At 39.0% G+C, this 12870-nt stretch overlaps 1 protein-coding gene across 1 annotated transcript in view; it reads right to left on the bottom strand.

Moving 5' to 3' along the window:
- MTR (5-methyltetrahydrofolate-homocysteine methyltransferase) overlaps positions 1-12870 on the bottom strand; it is a 91516-nt gene that overhangs the window by 37722 nt on the left and 40924 nt on the right. Inside the window, exons 19-20 of the mRNA XM_081332664.1 lie at positions 4112-4201; positions 2963-3115 (exon numbers count right to left, since the gene is read on the bottom strand). Coding sequence (XP_081188790.1) covers positions 2963-3115; positions 4112-4201 — 243 coding nt within the window. The remainder of the gene's footprint in view (positions 1-2962; positions 3116-4111; positions 4202-12870) is intronic.

Raw genomic sequence — 12870 nt, 5'->3', positions numbered from 1 at the left:
AAGACCCTGGAGATGCTGCAACATTCCAGCTGATCGGCGCTTCTTCTGGGCTCAGCAAAAGCACCAGGATCAGTGCCGAGCTCCAACTGGAGCCTGGCGCTGATCCTGGCGGTTCCACTGAGCCCTGATAGCCCCGAAAAAGCGCTGATCCTGGCGGTTCCACTGAGCCCTGACAGCCCTACAGCTCCAGCCATCTCTTGCTCAGGCTTGTGTGGTGCTGCCACTGGTTCAGCTCATTCCCCTCCCCCACTACCCCTTTTCTAGGATGGTCACATACCACATGCCAGGTGCCAATGTACCACAGGTGGTACTCATACCACTGGTTGAAAAGCCCTGATCTAAGCAACTCCTTTACCAGTTTCTCCATTTTCTGCCATTTTAGAGAAATCCTTCCAATACATTACGTTCGAGTAGAGTAGAGTAGAGTAGAGTAGAGTAGAGTAGAGTAGAGTAGAATACTTTATTGGGCCAAGTGTGATTAGACACGCAAGGAATTTGTCTCTGGTACAGAAGCTCTCAAGTGTAGATGCAAAGCAATAGGCTAATAATAATCACGATACCAACAATGAGATAGTAGAGAAGATGGGAAGGACAATACTACTACAGTCATACAACATGCGTGAATACATATACTTAGACATAAGACAATACTGTGAGGATTAGGTGTTCAGCAGTGTGATGGCACAAGGGAAAAGACTGTCACTGTGTCTAATTGTTTTGGCATGTAATAGCGGTGTCCCGAAGGGAGGAACTGAAACTATAGCAGCATCCCGAAGGGAGGAATTGAAACTATAGCAGCATCCCGAAGGGAGGAACTGAAACTATAGCAGCATCCCGAAGGGAGGAATTGAAACAAATTATATCCAGGATGTGAAGGATTTGTAGTTATTTTCTCAGCTCTCCTTCTGACCCACGCAGTATACAATACAGATCTTCTATGGAAGGCAGGCTGGTTTCAATTGTTTTTTCTGCAGTCCTAGCTATCATTTGGAGTCTCTACCTGTCCTCTTAGTTGCTGTGCCAAACCAGACAGATATAGAAGTACAAATGACAGACTCAATCATTCCTCAGAAGAACTGCATCAACAGCTCCTGGGACAGTCTGAACTTCCTGAGTTGATGCAGGAAGAACACTCTTTGTTGTGCTTTTTTTAATGATGGTTCTAATGTTAGATGTCCATTTCAAATCCTGGGAAATTATACAACCCAAAACTTGAAGAATTCTACTGCTGATACTGTGCTATTAAATATAGTAAGAGGTGGTAGAATAGGAGGATTCCTCCTAAAAATCCACTCATATCTTTACAGTTGTGTGTTCAGCTCGATTGTTCCAGCTGCGCCATAGGGCCAGTTATACAACATCCTGTCTGTATGAAGACTTATCTCCACCTCGAATGAGACTGTTGTATCATCTGCAATCTTCAGTACTTTAAACAGAAAGATCCTTAGAGATGCAGTGATTGTTATAGGGAGACAAGAGCAATGCAGAGACCACACGGCCCTAAAGGGTCCCTGTGATAATTGTCAGGTGCTCAATATGATTTTCCCTAGCTTCAACTGTTGCTTCCTATTTGTCAAAAAACTAGTACTCCATCTACAGCTACAGGCACAGGCAACTAAATCAGTTTAGAGTGAAGAGTTTCTGGAATGATGGTATTGAATGCTGATCTAGAGTCAACAAAAGGACCCATGCATAGGTCAGTGGGGTTAAAATTTTGCAAGATAATGCAGTACCATATTGACAGCATTATCTGCTGATGTATTTGCTCGGTAGACAAACTGCAAGGGATCCAAGAGCAGATCCATGATTTTCAAGTGGGCCAGGTCTTCATAACTACAGATGTCAGAGTCATTCAGCTCTTAAAGATGTGGGTGAAGATGGGAATCAGTATTCAGCACAGATTTTCAAGCAAGAAAGAGTTACTCCATCTGGGCCTAGTGCTTTTCCGATCTTTTGTGTATGAAATAGACCTTGCAGATCTTTTTCTAAGATCACCAGAGGTGGGGAGCCCAGAGGGATGGAGATAGGTATACGAGATTTGGCTACTGTTGTTGTATCTAAGGAGGAGAGTAGCAATAGCTGACAGTGATCTCCTCTCAAACCTACAGTAGAACATATTCAGGTCATCTGGCAATTGACGATTATTTCAGTAAGGGAGGGAGATCTGTTATATCCAATGATATTCTTTGGGCTTCCCCATGCATTTGCTGGTTCATTAGATGAAAACTGATTCCTTGGCTTTTTGGAGTAATTTTGTTACACTGATCTCCCCTGTTAATACATTCTTGACCTGAATGAAGCTTGGGGAAAAAAGCTACTCAGGATCAGACAGATGAAAGGAAATCCAAGAGCTGTAAGAGAGATCTGGTAGACTGCACTAGAGGAAATCCTAGTAATGTAAGCTAAACAGGGTTGAATGTAATCTGAATTTGGACAGAAGATCATTAGGAATGTTAAGGGCTATGGACTAGCCCTTGTACATTACTATAAAGAAAGCTACATAGATGTAGCAAGAATTTCCAATTCTCCATTGTTAAACAGACCAGACATATTATTTGTTCCCACTCCCGGTTCTACATTAAAGGAAACTAGGTATTTCAGTAGAGGAATTGTGAGCCGCTTCACTTTTGATATTTCAACCAATTTCCTGGACTCAGAATTCTTTCACTGTAAAGGAATGTCTTTTCCATTATACTTAACTAATGAAACTTGGGATATGAAAATGTGTATGTGTCTGTGTAAGTCACTACAGCCTCTAGAGAGTTGCTGCCTATAGGAGTAAACTGTACTGAGCTAAAATGGACAAACTGTCTGGCTTGGTGGAAGGCAACCTCCTATATTCTACTACAACATCTTGAAGCGCTAAAAACTGGACAGTGATCCTCCCTCAAGCCAAATAAAGCATTAGTGGAAAGTTTAATTGCACAACTAAATTGTGGTAAGCTAATGAAAACTTCTTTACCTGAGGAAGAAACATCTTGCCAGCTCCAAAAAGATCGCCAACTGTTTTCATGCCATTCATTAGAGGCCCCTCAATTATATTCAGGGGTCTGGGATACCTCTCTTTGTTTTGCCTAGCCTCTTCGGTATCCTCAACCACATATTTATCAATGCCCTGGAAGAAAAAAGCAACCATCTAGACATTAAAATGGTTTATATCTTCCCACAACAAGCATCATTTATCTATTGCATTTTACAAAACTGGGGCCCTCAAGAATAACCTTTCAAAAAAAAGACTGTAGTAATTCAATGGTGTTAAAACAGGCTAATTATACTAAGAGCTGAATTCAAAAGTAAACCTACAGAATATTTAAAGTAAAAAAAACAACCAAGAGAAATGAAACATATTAGTAATATCAATTCATGTTAAAAGCATAAGAGGCAATGTTTTCAATCTCTTTCTAAAATAATCCTGAAGGAGCCTGGCAAAGGGACAGAAGAAAAGCATTCACCAGCAGGAGGCCTCCTCATTATCTCACTGGAGTGTGGGTATTCTGAAAAGGATCTCTGAGTTAAGATTTAAAATAGACAAACTGTTCTTGAAGTATTCAAAATTACACTTCCCTTTTCATATTGGCAGCTTCAGATCTGCTAAGTGCAATTAACAGCAACTGGTTTCAAGCCAGCTGCAGCAAGAAATTGTTATGGCCTTGCCTCAGGTGAACCTCCATTTTTCATTACAAGGTGTTGATGCTTTGAAGGGGGTTCTAAATTGAAGCCTGTGAAGAAAGTTCACAATGTTTTTCAAGTGTGGTGCCTTTAAGATGTGTGGATTTCCACTCCTAGCCAGGCAACATTTTCAGAATTCTGGGAGCTGAAGTCCACCCATTTTAAGTTGCCAAACTTGAAGGACACTTTTCTAGATCTAAATCAATGTGAATAGCCATTTACTTTTATTCTTCAAGAAAAGTTCTGCCAATTGAGATCCCAAATGGGCCATTGGAAGCACACTGTATTTCTCAATTCATCAAGAACAAATTCTGGAAAGCTGAACCCTGACAGCATGACAGACTTGAACTGGTGCTCTCCAGCAACTTTCCCCCTTAGGATTAAATCTAATCAAAGAGGCAACAGATCAAATTTTAGCTCATCAAACAGGTGATAAATTCACCTTAACAAGGGCATACTCCAGTCTTTCTTCTACAGATTCATTTCTCCATTCATCAGTCTGCACCACTTTTTTTCCTCCTTGAGCATGGGTCTGGAATGAGATTAAGACAAGTTAAAATGAAACCATTTGCCCCCCACCACTAATAAATATATTGAAACTATCTTCATATAAGTGGAGAACTCTAGCCTATTATTCCACATTAAGAGGTTTCTTTCCCAATCAGATAAAACAAACTTTTGTCTCAGAGCTTGGAGGACTTTTAGGCCAGTGGTTCTCAAACATGTTGGTCTCAGGACCCCTTTACATTCTTAAAAATGACTGAGGGTCCCAAAGAGCTTTGGTCTATTTATGTTACATCCAGTGCTTTTTTTCTTAAAAAAAAAAAGGTGCCAGAACTCTCATCTTCGTGGGTTCAGGAGGCGGGGGGGCAGTGCTGCTGCAGTCACAGGTGCAAGTGGTGTTGGTGGCAGGCTGCCCCCCTGGGGCCGGCTGGTGCTGTGGGAGCAGCGGGGCCCGCTCTATATGGCGGGGCTGCACGGGGCGGGCGGTAGAGACAGTGCGGGCCAGACAATGCAGGGCGGCCACTTAGGCACGCAGGGTGAGGGGACAGTGGCACAGGTCCAGCACCAGGTAGCCGGGCTGACACTGGTGAGCACAAGGAAGGAGTGCACATGGACTCTGCAGAACCTACCTCCCACTCCTTGTCCTCTCTTACTTACCTAGTTGAGATGGTATAGTTGGGCAGCAGGGAGGGATGCAAAGTTCCTGCCTACTCGCCTTCGCTGCAGGCAACTTGCCGGTGCAACGTTTGCCGGCCAGGTCTTTTAGCATGCTCAGCAGCAATTCCTATTGGCTTTTGAAAGCCAATAGAGGGAGTAGCATAGCTTGTGCAAAAGCTTTTTTTTGTGTGCAAAAAAAGGGTGCCGGAACACCATTCTGAGCATTCTATGAGAAAAAAAGCCCTGCTTTTATGTTTTAATCTTATGATTTTAAAAATATTGTAAGTTGCCCCAAACCTCGCCATGTGGATTGCATACAAATATTATATAATCGGTAAATAAAGTTAGAACATATGTTAAGTATACATCAAATGATAATATGCTTCCCTACGAAGTCAATTCTTGCTCAATGACAGACCAAGGAGTTAACTCGGAAAGGCAAGAGGAAAATCTAGAAGAGGTCTGTGCGACTTGTAGAAGGGAAAGGCCCATACTGATACATTAAAAATCTTTGTGGTCTGCAAAGGAATGCTGGTGGGCTAATCAATGATTTGGTGACTGGAGGAGCATCTACAGTGTTGGAGTTCGTGGTCATGGTAAGCCATGGAGGCACTAGACAACATGATTTTCAGAGCAGTGGTGGTGATTTTATTACTTTTTAAAAAAAAGTCTGTGCTCTGTCCAAGGGTGCTTGGTAGGCAGCATGTACAGGCCTGGTCTAGAATTTATTTTGGAGCATTCAACTATCTAGAGCAGGCATGTCAAACTCATTTTGTTTGAGGCAACTTCTTATAAAAGAATTGCCATTAATTTGTTTTAATAAAATAATTTAAATCAATTTTTCACTTGATTTCAAATTAAATGAATTATATTGGTTGACAATGAATTATTATTTTTTAGTACAATTGCCAAATGCAATAAACTGGTTTTAGGTATATGTGTGCACTAATTATTTCAACACCAATACATTTTAACAACATATTCTATTTGTAAATGAATGCAAATGCAAATTATACAATTTTTTTGTGCAAAAATAAAACAAAATAACAGATTTAAGAGCTGTTATCATTAGTTATCCTTAGGTAAAAAATAATTCCATCATCCAAAACTTTGTTATACTGTATTTAATGAACAGATGCTTTGGGATTAAAAAAAAAGACTGACTACATTTGATTGTGTATCACCATGGCATTAAAACAAAATTCGAACAGTGTATGAAAAATAAAGGTTCCTTAAACATTTGCTGGCTATATCTATACATTTTCCTTGATAGCACTCTATTGCCTTCTTTTTAGCCTTTTTTTCAACTTCCCAGCTTAAAAAAGGCAAGGCACCAGGAGCTGAAAGTTACAGAGACTGCTTAAGCAGGTTGCTAAGCAACCTGTTCACACTCGGCCCTTCTTACCCTCCCACTTTTAAATTAGCCTGTACATATCGCATTTCCTTCAATTTGAGCCATCTGAAGGCCTGTCGCTGCGGTGCATTCTGCTGCTCTGCACTGGCTGGCTGCCTGAGGAGAATTTGGCTCTCCGGAAGTTTCCTTCAGCTGTGTGTGTGTGTGTGTGTGTGTGTGTGTGCAAAAAAAGGTGCCGGAATGCCGTTCTGAGTGTTCTATGGGGAAAAAAGCCCTGGATATATCACATATCATTGAAGATTGTAATTAGTTGCGTGTGCACGTTCAGCAAGTGTGATGCATTTGTGCTGGCATTTCTAGGCCTCTTTCCAACCACATCCAGAAAAATTTGTAACAAACATTGGAATTCTTAAGGCCATGTTTGGTATTTCCCAGCAATCTGTTACTGGAAGGAAAAAGCAATCCCTGCTGCGTTACTGATCCCAGAGAAGCATTTGCATGTATGCAGGTATCCTTAGGTTGCCATAGTTAGGGATGAGAAATATTGGTTGCAAAGTTGGCATTTCTGGATGTAACACAGATATTTTGGACTTATTTTTGTTTCTTTGTATGTTTGATATTTTTAAAAAGGCATATGGTACTGACTATGCTTATGCACATATGTAACATCTTTTGCTTTTCCAGAATGTGAAAAGTGAAAGATTGTGACTAAACAAAATTTTAATGTACAGGTAATACCACCAGAAATTATTTTAGCCTTTTTAATAAATGTTATTGATGTTAAGCTCACCATGGAAAACATCATATATTGTTATGTATATACTAGGGTTAATTATTTAAAGACTGAAGTGCAACATAACTAGATTCTAAATAATCTATTTTTCAAAACACACAACAGTCTAAACAGTAAAAGTAAAGTCCAAATTAAGAATATTTCATTCTTAAGAATTGTTTAATTTAAAGTGGTTTAGTTGTAATAGATGGTTAGATTCAAAATAGTTTTCAAGAGTATGTACAAGATACTATTTTTTCTAGCATCAGCTAAATTAGACATATTACATTCAGAAAAAAGTTTCTCATTTCTTTCCTGTTACCTTTATTGATTTCATTGCAGAGATGTTAACATAGGAAATAGATTATTTTGTTATCTAATTTTACCTTCCAAAAGACAGAAGCAGATGAAAAATGTGAGGTTCTTTCCTGATGGCTTTTTTGAATTAGCTGTTTTAGATTCTAAAAGTTTAGTTCCTAAAGAAGTAACCCTGTGAATAATTTTAATGTCCTCCTCTAGTGCAGGCTCTTTTATGACTCAAGGACTTCAACTCCCAGAATTCCTGAGCCAGCATGGCTCAGCTTGGAAACCTCTCCCTTTCCCCTCAGCATGGCTGGCTCAGGATTTCTGGGAGTTGAAGTCCACGAGTCATAAAAAAGAGCCAAGATTGCCTAGCCCTGCAATAGGCTTTCAGAGGGAGTTTTTGGTTGTTTATTTTGCAAAAAAAAAGGTGCCGGAACGCCGTTCTGAGCGTTCTATGAGGAAAAAAGCCCTGGTTATATCTATTGATATTTATTGCATTAGAAATTAAAACTGAGAGATTTTAAAATATTTATTTGACTTCAGGAGTCCCATGAAAGGACATTGGGGACCCCCAGAAGTTCCAGACCATACTTTGAGAATTGCTGTTTTAGGCCATTAAAGAGACATAATATTAATAGGATGCTGGGTCAAAGAGAGATAGCCTTCTTCAGATTCTTTGTTGATTCAAAATTTCAGATTCTGTCTACATCTCTATTAAAATGAAGCATAGAGTCAGAGAAACAGGCAAGAGCTACTATAAGAGCAACTCCTGGGAAACCAGATATTATTCAGAAGTGACTATGTAACTATAGAGGCTCAATAAAGTACTGTTCTAGGCTTTCTAAGGAGTCAGGTTTCCTGTTCTAGTCTACTTTGTATAGTTGACATGAAGACCCAAACTATATGTTTTATTTGCCAGAATTATATTATGCCACTTAAATAACTAAGATATGCAGATGATACCACTCTAATGGCAGAAAGTGAAGAGGAACTGAAGAGTCTCTTGTTGCGAGTGAAGAAGGAGAGTGCAAAAGTTGGGTTGAAACTAAACATTAAGAAAACTAAGATCATGGCATCCGGCCCTATTAATTCCTGGCAAATAGATGGGGAAGAAATGGAGGTAGTGACAGATTTTATTTTCCTGGGCTCCAAGATCACTGCAGATGGGGACTGTAGTCAAGAAATTAAAAGACGCTTGCTCCTAGGGAGGAAAGCCATGGCAAATCTAGACAGCACACTAAAAAGCAGAGACATCACCCTGTCAACAAAAGTGCGTATAGTCAAGGCTATGGTCTTCCCAGTTGCAATGTATGGCAGTGAAAGTTGGACCATAAGAAAGGCTGAGCGCAAAAGAATTGAGGCCTTTGAACTCTGGTGCTGGAGAAGACTCCTGCGAGTCCCTTGGACTGCAAGGCGATCAAACCGGTCAGTCCTAGAGATCAACCCTGACTGCTCTTTAGAAGGCCAGATCCTGAAGCTAAAACTCAAATACTTTGGCCACCTAATGAGGAGGAAGGACTCACTGGAGAAGAGCCTAATGCTGGGAAAGATTGAGGGCAATAGAAGAAGGGGACGACAGAGAATGAGGTGGCTGGATGGAGTCACTGAAGCAGTAGGCGTGAGCTTAACTGGACTCCAGAAGATGGTAGAGGACAGGAAGGCCTGGAGGAACATTGTCCATAGGGTCGCGATGGGTCGGACACGACTTCGCAACTAACAACAAAACACTTAGATAACTGCATAGTTTTGTATAAACAGAACATTCAGTATGTCACCTCAGCTCCAATAGGATTTTTGACTGAATATACAATATATTTAGCCACTTCCTTTATTTTATGTCTTTATTATGATCCTCTAGCCTCCGAAATACTGGGGAAAAAATAAGCAAAGGGCAGGGTGGAAAGATTCTTTATCTCAGCATTATATGATCAAGAAACCCCCTCCCCCCAAAATCAAGGCCATGTTGAGGCAACTTCTTATATTTAGCTGCATAGAAGCTTCTTGCAAACTTCCAGTTCTGCCTCGTAGCAACGTGGCCAAGAGATTGCAGAGCTCCGCACCCCATGGCTGGTTTTGCCCTGCCAGGGGACCCTAAATGGGTTGAAATTCACCCCAGAGAGGTGACGAAAGAGGGGCACCCCGATGATTGCAGAACAATGGTAGTCAATCCGTTTGATACGGGGGAAGACCTCCAACCCGACAAGAGAAAGGCTAGCTGCACATCAGTGTCTAGCCCAAGCTACCAGCAGCCGAAGTCCAAAAGCATGAACCAGAACAACGGTGAACAGTGTGCTTAGAACTGGGTGAGAATATTGATCTTCTCTCTTCTATTTTGCAATTGATTCCCTGGAAAAGATCCCCAAAGCAAGAAATCCTCCAAAAGTGAGAAGCGAGAGGACTATACCCTACCCTTCCATAAATGGAAGCAGCAATTTAATTTTTACAGGGGAAAGAAATATACTGAAATGAAATTAACAATATTACCCTCTGGATAAATCTGAAAATTAAAAAAAACCGTTAAGATTTTACATCTGAAAGATTTTTGATGAAATTATAAAAAAATCTTTGTTTGAAAAGTTGGAAAATGAATAACTACTGACATCTAATGGAGGATTAGAGTATAGAACAACAGCAACACTTACTCAGAAATTGGCAAGACACCCAGAAACAAAGAATAATCTGTTCCCTTAAGCATTAGTGACCTTCAGCCAAACAGAAAACAATTGGGAACAAGGAAAGAAAACATACTGGGCCATCTACTACAAACTAAGAACTATATTTGTTTTAAAAACTGCTGACCTTCTGGGATTATAAATATTTAGTAAATTGTGATCTTTAAGCTCAAGAATTGTCTGCAGAAAAAGAAAAACTCTGACTGTTTGCTAATTTTCTAGGGGGGAACTTTACTGGATAGTCAAACATTCTGGACTGCAACTTTTGCTGGCAGATAAATTGTAAGACCCCTGAACAGAAGAACTGTCATAAAATGTTGCCCTCGGTGGTGCTTTGGAAATCCATTAGATTATAAAAAACTATATATAAAGATAAGAACTACATACGATTTTGTTGTTTGGACTGGCTGGTTTATATTAAAGTCATAGCTGTCATAGTCTTCATCCACCACTAGGTGTCAGCAACTATTTGTTTTTTAATTTCCAAAACAAATTATCTTTAAAATGAGAGTCTTAACCATTCAAACAATTTTAGATTTAGCCAGATTTAAGTTTTAAATTTCAGGTTTTACATTTATTTCACTTCCATATATTTTGATCCTCCATAAAAAGATTAATTCACCGCTTCCGTTAGTATAAGGGTGCGGCGGAAATCCCCCCCTTTCCCTTTTGGAGGTATTTTGCTTCTTGGGGATCTTTTCCAGGAAATTAATTGTAGAATAGAAAAGGAAGATCGAATTTCTCACCCAGTTTCAAGCACGCTGTTCACAGTTGTGCTGGTTAGTGCTTTTGGATAAAACAGATAAATGGATACAGAACTGAGAATAGAAACTTAATGATGGAACTTAACAAAACAACTTATCCCTTAAGACTACAAAATAAATCTGAGGACAAGAAAACAGATTGGGTAAAATGGACTGTAGAGCAACCAGGACAATCATTAAACTTTGGGAGAGAGAGAAATACATGTCTTATCTAACTTGTTTTTTCTATTCCCAACATCATTTACAAAAATACAGGAAAAACCCCTGGGTAAGTCGAACACGCTAACTTGGAAAGCTACCTGGCAAAAGAAGGCTAGAATCAGATCTGAGAGATTTGATGCAACTTACCAGATGGAGTACTATATATTCAAGCACCTGTTTGAATACGGTTAAAAGAATAGATAAATTATGGATATAAAGGGGTCTCACAGCAAGAGATAAGATATATAAGTAGTATAGTAATTTCTATAATATATGAAATGTAAAAAAATTGGGATGGTGTACATGAATGAAAAGGTTGCATATTTAAAGGTTATTAACTTTGAGAAAATTATGACTGATAAGAATGGTTTGAATACAGAGGGGAAATTAAGCTTAAATAAAAATCTTGAAAACAGGACATATAGTGACCTAACAAGATGACTTTTATAAACACAATTGAAATATAAACTGGTAAGAAAAGATGCTATATGCTGATATTACTGTTATTTGTATCAACACAAGAAAAAGGTTCATATTTACGTAACTTTATATGTATTGAATTTTAAGAATAATATTTGCTTAATCTTGACAAAAGGAGAATACTATTGGATGAAGAGAAGATCAAAGAAATATATCATTAATTAATACATTGATTATGGAACTGTAGAAATTAATTATTATTTATTGTTTTTTAAACATATGAGCCCGGACAACACGCTGTTTACTAAGCACTAAAGAATGTTATTGTAAATAGCGTTGGTGGAACAGTGGGCTAATGCCTCCTTAAGTAACACCAGCTGCCTGCAATTAGTGCAGGTTCGAGTCCCACCAGGCTCAAGGTTGACTCAGCCTTCCATCCTTCTGAGGTAGGTAAAATGAGGACCCAGATTGTTGGGGGCAATAAGCTGACTTTGTAAAATGCCGCTTGGGGGCCCCCCGAAAGCCCTAATAAGCAGGCATATACATAGAATGAAGGCTATTGCTAAGCACATTGATTTGTGCTTCTTAGATTGTAAGCCGCCCTGAGTCTTCGGAGAAGGGCGGGATATAAATGGGATTAAAAAATAAAAATAAAATAAAATAATAAAATATGTTTTTTTAAAAAAAAGAAGAAGCTTCTTGCTGATCAATGCAGAGCTGCATTAGATCTTTAGGGTTAGCATGGGTGTCTGATGATATGGCACAATCTGTCATATCTCACACTTGAATACAGATAAACACATACTTGCATAGGACAGTGGGTGAAATGTGTATGCTGGAGCGTTCTGGACTACAAGCATTATCAAACTGATCAGTGTCCAGAAAATTCATGTCTAATGAAATTCTGACCTACCCTTTTTCATGTGCTCTCTGGTCTTACATAATCATGGCATATGCCTAAGATACTCTACAAATCCGAACACTAACGGCTGCTGATTGATTCCAGAAAGCTTTTGCTTCTAAAAGAGGTATGACAGGAAAACATAAATATTCCCTCAATAGAAATAAAAATGCCAAAAAAATGGAGCTTTGGATTTTTATTTCTGGTAATATAATTTAAATGTATCCCCAGCCAGTCTAGCAACACTTTATTTTAAAAATCTAATAACTTAACTTGGCTTTAGTACAGTCCCTCTTGGTGATCGTTTTATGTTGTATCACGTAATGAATCGCTAATGAATCAAACACTGATCTGAACTGGAACGTGCCCATCAGCTTAATAGAACAACCCACTCCTTTCTACTCTGCTCTGCAATACTATCCCAGTCACCTTCCACTGCACATTTATAACGAACACCATCTTTTGTTATTAACTATAATTGTCCCGGGTTATTTGTTACATTTTATATTTTCTCTTATTTTTCCTTTGTTGTTTTAATAATTAAGTAAATTATGCCAGTATGTTCTAATTCATACTAATTCTACTTAAGTAAATGCCACTATGTTTTAATTCAAACTCTGAAGCAAAAATACGTTTCTTGTGATGCTTATCTA

The sequence above is a fragment of the Vipera berus genome (genome assembly GCF_964194415.1).
Source record: "Vipera berus genome assembly, chromosome: 1".
Classification (NCBI taxonomy): Eukaryota; Metazoa; Chordata; class Lepidosauria; order Squamata; family Viperidae; genus Vipera; species Vipera berus.
Note: the sequence above shows the minus strand (reverse complement) of the source record. Positions and strands in the feature narration are given on the sequence as shown.